Raw genomic sequence first — 11626 nt, 5'->3', positions numbered from 1 at the left:
GAGTAGTTAGCCTATAACGTTTAGGCTCCCAGTCCCTATTTAGACATTGCCACTATGTCTGAGATCTTTGTCTCGTGTACGCGTACTGGCACTGCTGCTACGGAGATATTTGTCTCGCGTCCTAGCGTTTGGGCATGATAGAAGATCCAAGGCTTTCACGAATTGAGGCGTGTTCTTCTCGAGTAGATTAACAACCGCTAAGAGAAGACATTTAAAATAAGTAGTCATCATTGCGACAAAAAAAAACTACACGATTACATGTAAAGTAGTCGTTGAGACTTTTCTTCCTTTTGGCGAGGAGAGCGTGTGTTACTGCGCATAGGATTTGTGCCTCCTTAGGGTGTAGCCGCTACGAGCCTCCAGCACTCAGTGCACCAAACCTGTGACTGTAGCCTCCGAAATTCGATATACCAAGCCTATTGGCGGAGCTTCCAAAACTCAATGCACAAAACCCGTGGCTATAGTCTCTATAATTTGGTGTACTAAGCCCATGGCTGTTGGTTCACATGCCCCAAGAGTAGTTGGCGAAGTGTAGCTCTGAAGGGTAATTCCTGTCAAGAGACGTACACAGATAGGTACATGCTGAAAACAAGCTAGAGAAAAAATAATTATTAAAAAAGTGACTTAACTTGATTCATGGACGATTGTCGACGAAGACGTGGTGGTCGTTGATGAAGCCATGACGTTTGTTCGATGAAGCCGACTGGTCGGAGTTGATTCAACTAGTTGTCAATGGTGTGAAGTCTACCCCGACTAGTTTTTTAGTCGAGACGAGTAGTCATTGGCGAGTCGATGCAGCCGATTTGTCACAGTGCAAGTTTCTGGTAACTTCTTTGATGTGCACATAGCATCAATCTGTTACTTTCGTGGTGGCTTTTTGTGTGTACGTAGTACAAATCCCTCAAAATTGCTTTTCTTTTCCCCTTGATTACCAGGGACACCAAACAACATAATAATATCTGATTGTGGTCTTTCATGGTGCATCAGTTCAGCTTTGAAGGTGGAAAACTCGACGAGATGGGTGCTTGACTGCTTACGCTAGCTTCGGACTTGAGTACCAAAACTGATTCCCGGTAGGACTCTGGCTCGATGTTGTACTCCATCTCGATTACGCTTCCGCCGTTCCGCATTGTAGAAGCTTTTGGAGATGGATTTGTTGCGGAGTGGTTCTCGCTTGCTCTACGATTGACTTTGATTCGGAATCCAATTGATCGGGTCAACTTGGAAACATACTGTAGGATGGGGCAGAAGCCAGTCATGATTCGGCAACTCCAATATGGTTGTTAACTCCATCAATTGGATTTGTTGCGTGTAGATTGCAGCTGCTGATTGGTTGACGTAGAACTTCAAAAGACGCAACAGTAGATTGATTTTGATGGTCAGGTCCTTCAAGCTTGCTTGATGATCTCGATGATCACCCTTGCTTGGTACACTAGATGTCGGTGTTTTTTACCCGGCAATATATCGAGGGGTATCCCGAGGTAGTAGATTGGTTGGTGGGGAATCGTCAGACCTAGAACTCAAAAGCAAAAGTGATGACACAAGACACGAATTTATACAAGTTCGGGCCGTCAGAGTAGCGTAATACCCTATGTCCTGTTTGGGGTGTTGTATATTGCGCCCTGCGCTTGGGTGTTGTTTGGTGTTGAGGATTTGGTCCTCTGTTGTAGTTCTATGACATCTTGGCTTACCGATCTAGGGATCCCTACCCTCCTTTATATACTCTAGGGGGTGGGATTACTAGTCAGTTACAAGGTAGGAGTGGGATTACTAGTCGGTTACAAGGTAAAAGTCCTAGTAGGATTACATGGTATGAGTACTAGTAGGATTACATTAATTACAAGATCACAATCTGACTTCGGATCCACTGTTGCTAGATGGAAATTCTCAAATCAATGCTACTTCTTGCAAAACAAGAACCTGATGAGGCATCAAAGTACTCAAGAAGCTCTATCAAATCCTCATGCGGCAGTGTTGATGAGGAGCAAGTTGACACCAACAAACAAGATGGGATACAACTTCGACAATGGTTTCTTGCTCACCAGCAAGAGTTAGCTACCTTGAAGAAGAAAATAGGAGATTCAGAATCAACTCTCAAATTGCAGTCAGCTGAGATTGAGAATTTGAAGAAGGTAGCACAAAATACTAAAGCACTCCTTCGTCAACTGCTAACCTCTGCAAGAGGTTAAGATCAATGCTCTACTTTGTCTCTCGAGCTTATGACCTAGATGCAGCTTTGTTAATCTCTGTTCTTTGTGAGACAGTTATCTTGTAATAGTTTGTGATCTGTGATGAACAATATAGTAGTGGTTATCTTGATGGGGAACAATAATTTTTTTTCTTGTATACATAAATATGTGTGTTGTGTTTACTATTTGCCAACCGGATTGGAATTGAATTGAAATCAACTATTTATCAGGCCCAGTTACTTAAATTTATGTCTGCCTTAAGTGTACATAGCCCACATATAATAGGGCCAAAGTGCATTTCATTCATAAATCGGAATTAAAAGGGTCAAAAATAATATGCACAACTTTTGGACTCGACCCAATAACAAATGGGCCTACCAGAATCAATTTTGGACTATCGGAACAACATTGGCTCGAGGGAACAAATTTGGGCTCGATCCAACAACAACTGGGCCAAATTCATTTTATGACGAAACAATTTGTCACAATTGTCATGCCACATCGGATGCCACATTACATTGTGTCCATCGTGGCAAAACATTAAGAGCCAAATTTATGACGTTTCTGTTGACATTTCATAAGTGTCATAGATATAACGACGTAACGTCAGTAGTCACGGTTTATGACGCTCGATTAATGACTAAGGGTTTTCGTCACTTGAGCATCCTAAATCCCAGTTTATAATGGAAAAATGTGTTTATGACACTTTTGGTATCTTTTTAGACCAAAAGATTTCTTATATAAGAAACAAGATAAATATAGAAGTTAAGCAAGCATTCCACACCTAAGCCGGGGGGGGGGGGGGGGGGGGGGCTGTTTGTGCCCGGCTATGAAGAAGGAACGTGCGGCCGTGGCCGCTCTGTGGAGAAAGAGCTTGCGAGCGAGAAGGGAAGTGGTCTGTATGGGTCCGATGGACGATGCGTCGTTTAAGATCCCATTCTGTGCGATATACAATAAGATGGGAAAAATAATCGTTGTCCTTAGTCCGTGGTTCATCAAATTTTGCATATTGTGGGTATCGTTAATGAAAAATAAGTTTCACTGCCAGCTGGTCTGAGGGGGTGACGAATTGCGCGCTTCTACTGGAGGCAATAATCAGCCAGTCAGCCTGTCGGTCGTGCTTAGGAATCAACTATAATTCTACTCCATTTTCTCCGTACCCTGTGGCTACGTCAATGAAGAACGTGACGGGTCAGCCTGTCGGTCGTGCTTAGGAATCAACTAGTAAATTCTACTCCATTTTCTCCTTAGTTTTACCGTACCCTGTGGTTACGTCAATGAAGAACGTGACGGGCTCAGAGAGTGGCCTTCAGAGTCCATAAATATAAATATATGACGTCTAAATGTAGCTAGGTGCGCCTACCTGTAAGGCCTCGATAAATAAATAAAAGAAATTTAACATTAAACTCTTTTTACCTCCGTCCAAAAAAAAAGTCATCTCTAGAGTATTTAAGCCATGCTTGTTTGAGCTTTTAGAACGCTAGCTTTTGGATGTCAAAAACCAAATAGCCCCAAAAGCCAAAAGCTCGGGCTTCGACTTCCCAAAAGTCAAAGGTTCAAAATCACCTAGAACCTCAAGAAATAGGCAATTAGACCGCTTTAGGAAGCCCCTTCTACTGCCTTTTGATGCCTTTTGAGGCAGAGCCTTTGATCACAACCCATCCCCACAGGCCCACACTACCGACAACATCACAAGAGACATTCATCACAACCCCAAAACTCAGACACTGCCCCACGAGTGGCCCGAACTATGCTATGTCCGCCAGCTGATACATACATCACGGAACGACAAAGTTGCCTCCTATAGCTATATAAAGGTAGCAAGCGTCAAACTAATTGTAAATTACAGATTAGCTTTTACAAAACGGAGCAAGATGGGGGAAAAAACTTGTGACGGCAAAGATTTCTTATTACAGATTTACAATATCCGTTGCCATGAGGTACGGCTAAGCAGCTCTTTTGGATGGCCTAGAGATACTCGTACCACTATCTTCACTGTCATTATCTTCAACCTGCAAAGAGTAAATAAGTTGGATGTCTATAAGAACGCGATACCATTCTCCTATAAAGTACTCCCTCCCCTCCGTTTTAAATTGTAAGTCGTTCTGGCTTTTCTAGATACATAGATTATGCTATACATCTAGACATAATATATATTAAATTGTAAGTCGTTCTGACTTTTCTAGATACATAGATTATGCTATACATCTAGACAGAATATATATCTAAGTGCATAGAAAAAACCATGTATCAATTTGAAACGGACATGCATATAATCAGGATAGGAGGATGGGATCATCCCTACATAAACATACCACATGCATTTTGCAAATGCTATAATGTTTAAATCAGAGACTCACATTGTGTGCTCTAGTGGTTAATTAAATTTACAAGTAAATTTCGAAACACAAACTATTTGCACCATCTAACCAAAACTGAAACTGTGCCCTAGTAACAAAAAATTACAACTTGTCACAAGAGATGTACGTTTTCTTAGTTGGATGCAAATAGTTTTGTGAAATTTAATCTAAATTTAAGAAGGGTAAGGAATTCTCTTCATCTGTCAAGGCTTTTCCTTCACCAAATGCTATTTAATTTTGATGCTTTTTGAAGGTGGTACAGGTGCATAGCTATTTTGAAGAGATGGCAAACTATCACAAATCATTGAACCCCGTGTGGATTTGGCATCTAATTAAGATCTGAAGATATAAAACTATAGAAGCAGTGAAATAGTGATATGCATTACTTTAACTACACATGCCTAGCAGTGGCGCCTAGATGATTTTCCGTAAGCTATTTATTTGTAGAGAAGTTGTCAACTAGGAGCAAAACCTATTGTCTACCTTTAAAGAATAACCAATTACTTGATTGCGTTCTTTGGCCTCAAGTTCAATTAGCTATTTTAGTTCTCCATGCAGTGTACTGTACCTCAACTTCACGAAGGAGAGAAGTGTGGCAGAGGATGGCTTTCATACTGATTTGTGCTAACATTACGGGATGTTTGCTCTTTAAGTTATTAAGACCAGATCATTATGCTTGCTTACATGATGGAAAGCTGGATAATATGGCACAATTCACATGAATTTTCATGTGAAATTGTTGTTTACAAGTAAAGATAATCAAACTTACCTTACCAGCTCCATTTCTTTCTGCTTTTTGCTGGAGGTAGTCTGAATACAAAACAAAACAACTGTCAGGATCAGGAATCCGTGAATGCATGATTAATGAAGATGAACACGAGGGAACATTGAATGCACTATCACCGCTAGATCTTTTCCTTGACACTTGTGATTTAGCTGTAGAGCCTGTGTCTTCCATGTTTGAGGCATTCGTCACTTCCATAGGTTGTAACTTTTTCTTCTGGCCACTACTAGATGGCATCCTTTGATAGATGGACGAAGTGCTTGGAGATAGTTCCTTTTTCAATACAACCTTTGGGATGTCAAAACTCCTGATATTATTCATATTGTCTTCCACAACCTCGCCATCTAGTTCAGCAAGTTTTGCAGCTGTGTCCAATTGCCACATTGTGGAGATGGCATCATCTAAGCACTCCCGCGCCATATGAAGTTCTACTATGGGCTTCGGGTAGTTAAAGCTCAACTCAACTCCAGCAACTTCTAGTATAGAGCTAGGTGCATCCCATGGGCAATGGATCCATTCTGTTGGCATTCTAGCAAGTTCAGGAATCCAAGTTCTTATATATTCACCATCTGGATCGTACTTTTGACCCTGAACCTAGTTTTGCGTACAACAAAAGGCCAGTGAACATCTCTTTTGATAAAATAGTTAGTCCTCGGTATAGATAGACTTCTGTCAAAATTACACAAAAACATAAAAAAGAGAACTGGTACGTAATTATGACTCATCTCAACACAGGTAGACATCAGCAAGACAAAAGCGGATTGCAAATTAACAAAATTTGCAACAAGGCCATAAACTTTTATGAATAGATCCATCATAAACCGATAGTGAATTATGAAAAGTTTACAGATCAGAAATTAATGAGACAAAATTATCTGTGGCAGACAAAAAGAAACTACCAAAAAAACACAGCCATTAATCCCATACACACCCAAGGGACAACGCATCTTGTGCGTGTTTAATAGCCTACAAGAAGCAAAATATTTAAGCCTAAGGAAAATTTTGTGTTTTCACTGAAAAATTAAAAACAAACTGGTCTGCACCCCTAAAAATACTTTTCAGGCCTAGGCGGGTAGGATGAAAACCCCACACACTAATAAACCCAACCCAACCATGCTAAGCTGCAATTGCCTCAATTTAGCATTCACTACCAACTACACTTCTTTCAGAACTCTTCAAGCTCTGAAAAAATAGTTGTGCCATTTTTATTGAGCATCCTTTAGTTGAAAAATGAACAGCGTTAAATAAAAATTTATAGTGTCTGCAAATCCTTTTTCAGAAAAGAATAGTTTCAGTAATCACCACAAAAGGCAAATCTATGAATTATGTCATGAACTCAACGTCCCGGATTCCATATAAACATGTCTACAAGCAACTTTATGTATCATGTTAGACAGATTAGCTTGGCAGGCCCTATGGGCCTTGGGTGTTATCCTATTAGGCTAGGATGTCCTGATTGGTGATATTTCTATAAACCCTGGAGAACCTAGCCTATATATGTAACCCCGGTGCTTTGCACCCTAATCAATCTATTATCCCGAGCCATATTGCTTTCATATCAAATAAGATTTGGTGCTAAAGTGCATTGTTCTTGTAACTCCATACCTCTGGATTATCAAGACGGCTGAGCTCATGGCCATCAGGCAAACTCCCAGATATGTACTGCCAACCCAGAATATCACTTTCTAGGTCCGCATCCAAAAGCACGTCCCAAAAGTACTTCATCCCCCAAATCCATGGTATTTGTAGAAATTTTACAGCAAAACTTGAGACTATCACTCTTATCCTATTATGTGTCCAACCAGTAGCCCAGAGTTCCCTCATGCCAGCATCTACTAAGGGGTATCCGGTCATTCCCTGTCTCCAAGATTTGAAGCGGTCCTCATCCGATCTCCAGGGATAATGCTTCAAGTTACCCAGCAATGATCTTTCGTGTGTGAAAGGGAAGTTAAAACACAAGTAACGTGAATATTCCCGAAAACCAATTGATCGTAAGAACAATTGAACACTCTCCTCAGCTTCAGATTTTCCTTCATTTTCGCACTTGACTTGATGCATTTTAACGAGTTGATAAACCTTCCTTACACTCAACTCACCGAAATGGAGATATGGTGACAACAATGATGTTGTAGTTCCCCCAACCTTCATACCATGTTTTGAATATTCCAGGAGACCGTAAGACACAAATTCCTGAAGCGTATTCTCTGCATTGCACCAGCCAGGAGACCATGCCCTGCTTAGCAAAGCATTGCTTGATTCCTCATCCTTACTAGATTCAAGACCTAGATCATCAATGGAACAACCACGAACATTGTCTATACCTGAATTTTAAAATAAATATTAAAAAGTAAAGCAGAAGTATGGTCATTTGTTGACTGGAGAGGCACTGAATCTAAATAGTTGGAGAAGAAATAACTTAATTTGCATATGTGAAACGAGTAACACTTCAAAAACTACCTCAAGCTGTCTTCGACATTATCAAGCTGCTTCCTTAACATTAATAACGAGTTGCATATATAGAAGAACAAAAACTAAGAGGAAACTTTCTATGTAGTACAGAGAAATAAGAAATTGCATAATGTTCAACAAATGAAAAGATGATGCTATGGCCAAAAGTTACCTGGCACCGGGACCAGCCTCACAGGTGCAAGAGGTTGAGATATGTCAAGTGGCAGGTTCATGCATTTCTCCCAGTACATGTTAAAGGTTGTGAATGCCTGCCCATTCTCATCATAAACTTCCCATGGCTCATAAAGTAGATCACCATTGAAACTTTGGACAGAAATTCCAAGGGCTGAAAGCTCATTCTTGATTTTGTCATCATGCACAAGTGAAATAGGGTCTACAGTTCTCGAAGTGATAATAAATAGGATCAGAAACTGTAAGTGGTGATTGAGTAGAGCAATGGATAACTTCAACACTGAAACTCCATGCCAACTTTGCAGACGTATGCTTGGCGAAGATGTTTAACTTGTTTCTCAATTTTGTAAAGTTCAGTAAGCAGAGTTTTTTCATTACTGTTATGGCACATTACTGTTTGCATTTTTTTTGTAAATGGCACATTACTGTTTGCAATTTCAGGAAAGACTTATGGCACATTACTGTTTGCATTTTTTTTCTCTATAACACTTGCTTGCTTAATCTAAGAATTTGGATCTTTTACATAGTCTCCAAATATAAGCGAAATTGGTAACACTAACTAATGTCTTTCAGCTAAAGTCTATGATAAGAATTATTAAAGTGATTAAATAGAGAATTTTTACTGCACTAACATATTTAGCATTAGTAAATTTCATTAGCAATATCATTGTTAGCGGAAGACAGTAAACCACAAGTCCACAACTGACATGAGCACAAGTTTTAATTCCAAAGCTTTGGAGCTACAACTCGCCAACTATTCCACTTGTATCATCTCCAGATGAACACAGTGCAATGTACATAATTGACTTAAAGCTACACAGTGTAACAGGCTGAAAGCTTTGAATATGTAATCAAAGGACAATGTGAATCAAGCTTCAACATAGAAACACTGAAAGTGAAATGTTTCAAAGAGCAACACTAATAAAGAAGTAATTCTTACGAAAAATCATATAAGAGGTTAGTAACATTACCATAAAGACGATTATAAACCACTCTAGTGGCACCGGTGGAATGAACGCTCTCCAAAAGAGCTGCAAGAGTGCTATCCTCAGCATGGATCAGGATGAGCGGGCACCCAAGTGACTCCAGCGACTTCCGGAGGTGGCCAAGTGACTGCTTGAGCCACCACCTAGAGCACCTTCCCGGGTAATACTGCTTGTAGTCAGCCGGGCACCATATAAAGAGAGGGAGGACAGAGCCCTCCTTCGCCGCGGTGGCCAAAGCCGGGTTGTCGTCAATCCTGAGGTCTCTCCTGAACCAAACAACGGTCTTCTCTGACCTGGACATGCTCAAGATCCAATACCGGCTTTCTCAATCCCCCATGACCAGCCCAAGGACGGCCACTACCATGCCCCAGAACTTCTAACGCCCATTTCGTCGAACACAGCCCGTGCGCATCTCATGGAACCGCCCGAGAAATCGGCACACAAGTCCCAACAGCAAGTATGAATCAAGGACGAAGGATGGATCCCGATGGCTGCTCCAGACGGACCAGAGACCCTGCAACAAGATGGGAAGGAAAGCCGTCATGACGCCGGTAGGCGACAAGATTTGCGGATCAGGACGGTGGCGAAGCGGAAGAATCCAAGATTTGGGGGGCACCAACCGAATCGCAACTTGTGGCGACGAGAGCAGGATCACGAGCTCGGCGAGCAGTCCAGCGTGGGCGACCGGGCATGGAGGTCGGGGTGCGGGTGGGGGTCGGTCTAGTGATGGAGAGTGGCGGGCTATTTGTCAGCTCCGAGCTAACCTCCCATGGCCGAGAGGCAAATCACGCGGGGACCAATTGGGAAAGACAGCTGATAGCCCACCCCCAATTGAGTAAGCTTGCATCGGTTACCCATCTTGATTTTGCTATTTCTGGGGACCAACGGTCTAATAAATTAACCATGGTTGCTCGAGTCGGCGCCACCGCGCCAGATACGCTGAACTTCGCGTTAGCTACTGCCCAGCTGCTACTTCCTCTCAATTTTTTAATTCACTTGGTAGGCTCGTTTGAAATCTAAGGTGCCATTCGGTTCGTGTTTTTTCGGCCGTAATCTGATTACGGAGGCAACCGATACCAAGCAATATTCGTATTCGCTTAATTCTTTTTCATTGCCGGTGCTTTCAGACAGGCAAAGGTCTCTGTATTCCTTTCCGACCGTGGCAAACTTGCTTTTTCAGATAACTTATAATAAAAATTTATAAATAAAATTTGATTAAGCTCTACATCATCTTTTCATCTATAATACAACTTGCTTAATTCCAATTAAGAATATTTTTCCAAAATATCTTTACATTATTTTCTTTATTAAAATATAAAGGCTTTTTCTTTCTTCTATAATCCAAATCTCTCGATAACTTTTGTCTTTTCAACCTTAGTTCTATTTTAAACGTTTCTTGCATTCACGTGAGCCCTAGTACGTTGTTTTCAAACTTTTTCTTTTGATTGGTGTATTGCTCTTAGTTGTTCTTATTTGTTTACTTGTATGCTTGTGCCCGATGATTGTTTCGAGTAGAAAGATTGTTGTTCGATTGCTTTTAAGATTAAGAGTTCCAAGAGAGTAAAAGCTGATGATAATAAGAGCAAATATGCTTTCGAGAAAGGCAAGTGTATCCTTATGCTTTTGTCATAATAACCTTATTTAATCACTATTGCATATACTTGCATTTAATTTGATGGGTCATATTAATAGTATGTATGATATTCCTTGTCAACCTGAGTTTACCTGCAATACCTTGGTTTGGTGGTTCAATGAACATAATGATGAATCTGTTTTATTTATGCTATACACCTCTTGTTAATTATAAGAATACCATGTATTAATTGGAACATGAAAAACCACCTAGAAAAACAGTGCAACCACAACTATCATATAACTTTGATTTTGGATATTAACTAGTGAACTTAGTGCTTTATAATCTTACTTGAAAAGGGCAAGAGGGGTTGCATCATTGAGGTATAACCCAGTCCTCTTGAGTGGTATGTTTGGCTAAGATACTACACTCACTAGGGAGGGTTATGCTCTGCTTTGACTCGAAACCTTAGCGGATTATTTTGGTGTTAAGTAAACTTTGTGAAGGCATCATAGTGAATTCCTAACCACTCACCTTGGCAGTGTTTAAGGGCTTGCAAACCTGCGCGACATGGGAGACACAACTTGTGGGTAAAGTGTGCAACCTCTGTAGAGTGTTTAAAACTAGTATATCAGCCATGATCATAGTTAAGAGAGGCATGTACCCTCACATGATTAATATACTTGAGGATGGACTTAAATTGTGGTTATAGTTATGTGATTATGCCATATGCTTATGGCCTTTATTGATGTTAATTATGGGTTGGTATATACTTATACCTTACTCCCTCCGTTCCTATTTATAAGGCGTGATATGACATGACACGGTCTCCTAAATTAGATTTTGACTATTTATTTATTTAGATTATATTGTTTATGATTATAAACTTATAATCATCGGATAGTACATTTGATTATCAATCCAATTACATTACAAAAATAAAAAAATATTGGGTAAATTATTGGTCAAAAGATTGTAAAGTTTAAATTTTGATACACGTGCACGCCTTATAAACAGGAACGAAGGGAGTAGTATTTAGGTGCTAATAAAATTTAACCAACTAAAAGTGATTAATGCAGGCAACTAGTCATTCT

General features: G+C 40.3%; 1 protein-coding gene across 3 annotated transcripts; it reads right to left on the bottom strand.

Moving 5' to 3' along the window:
- Positions 1–3928: 3928 nt before the first annotated feature.
- On the bottom strand, positions 3929–9819 carry LOC101782687 (cryptochrome-1). Of its 3 annotated transcripts, XM_004965359.4 has the most exons (7): positions 9580–9816; positions 8945–9473; positions 7954–8175; positions 6939–7654; positions 5453–5927; positions 5319–5359; positions 3929–4201 (listed from the first exon to the last, which is right to left on the bottom strand). In XM_004965359.4, the coding sequence occupies exons 2-7, from the start codon at positions 9258–9260 to the stop codon at positions 4136–4138; spliced, it is 1836 nt and encodes a 611-aa protein (XP_004965416.1). In that variant the 5' UTR covers positions 9261–9473; positions 9580–9816; the 3' UTR covers positions 3929–4135. The 3 variants fall into 3 exon arrangements, with proteins under 3 accessions (XP_004965416.1, XP_004965415.1, XP_004965414.1); XM_004965358.4 differs by having other exon boundaries at positions 5319–5921; positions 9580–9819; XM_004965357.4 differs by having other exon boundaries at positions 5319–5927; positions 9580–9817.
- Between the last annotated feature and the right edge of the window lie 1807 nt (positions 9820–11626).

The sequence above is a fragment of the Setaria italica genome, chromosome IV, assembly GCF_000263155.2.
Source record: "Setaria italica strain Yugu1 chromosome IV, Setaria_italica_v2.0, whole genome shotgun sequence".
Lineage (NCBI taxonomy): Eukaryota > Viridiplantae > Streptophyta > Magnoliopsida > Poales > Poaceae > Setaria > Setaria italica.
Note: the sequence above shows the minus strand (reverse complement) of the source record. Positions and strands in the feature narration are given on the sequence as shown.

Coding starts and splice junctions, on each gene's coding strand:
- LOC101782687 (XM_004965357.4), bottom strand. CDS start 9,260: ATGTCCAGGTCAGAGAAGACCGTTGTTTGGTTCAGGAGAGACCTCAGG. Junction 8,176..8,944: donor GGTTTATAATCGTCTTTATG/GTAATGTTACTA, acceptor CGAGAACTGTAG/ACCCTATTTCACTTGTGCAT. Junction 4,202..5,318: donor AAAGAAATGGAGCTGGTAAG/GTAAGTTTGATT, acceptor TACTCTTTGCAG/GTTGAAGATAATGACAGTGA.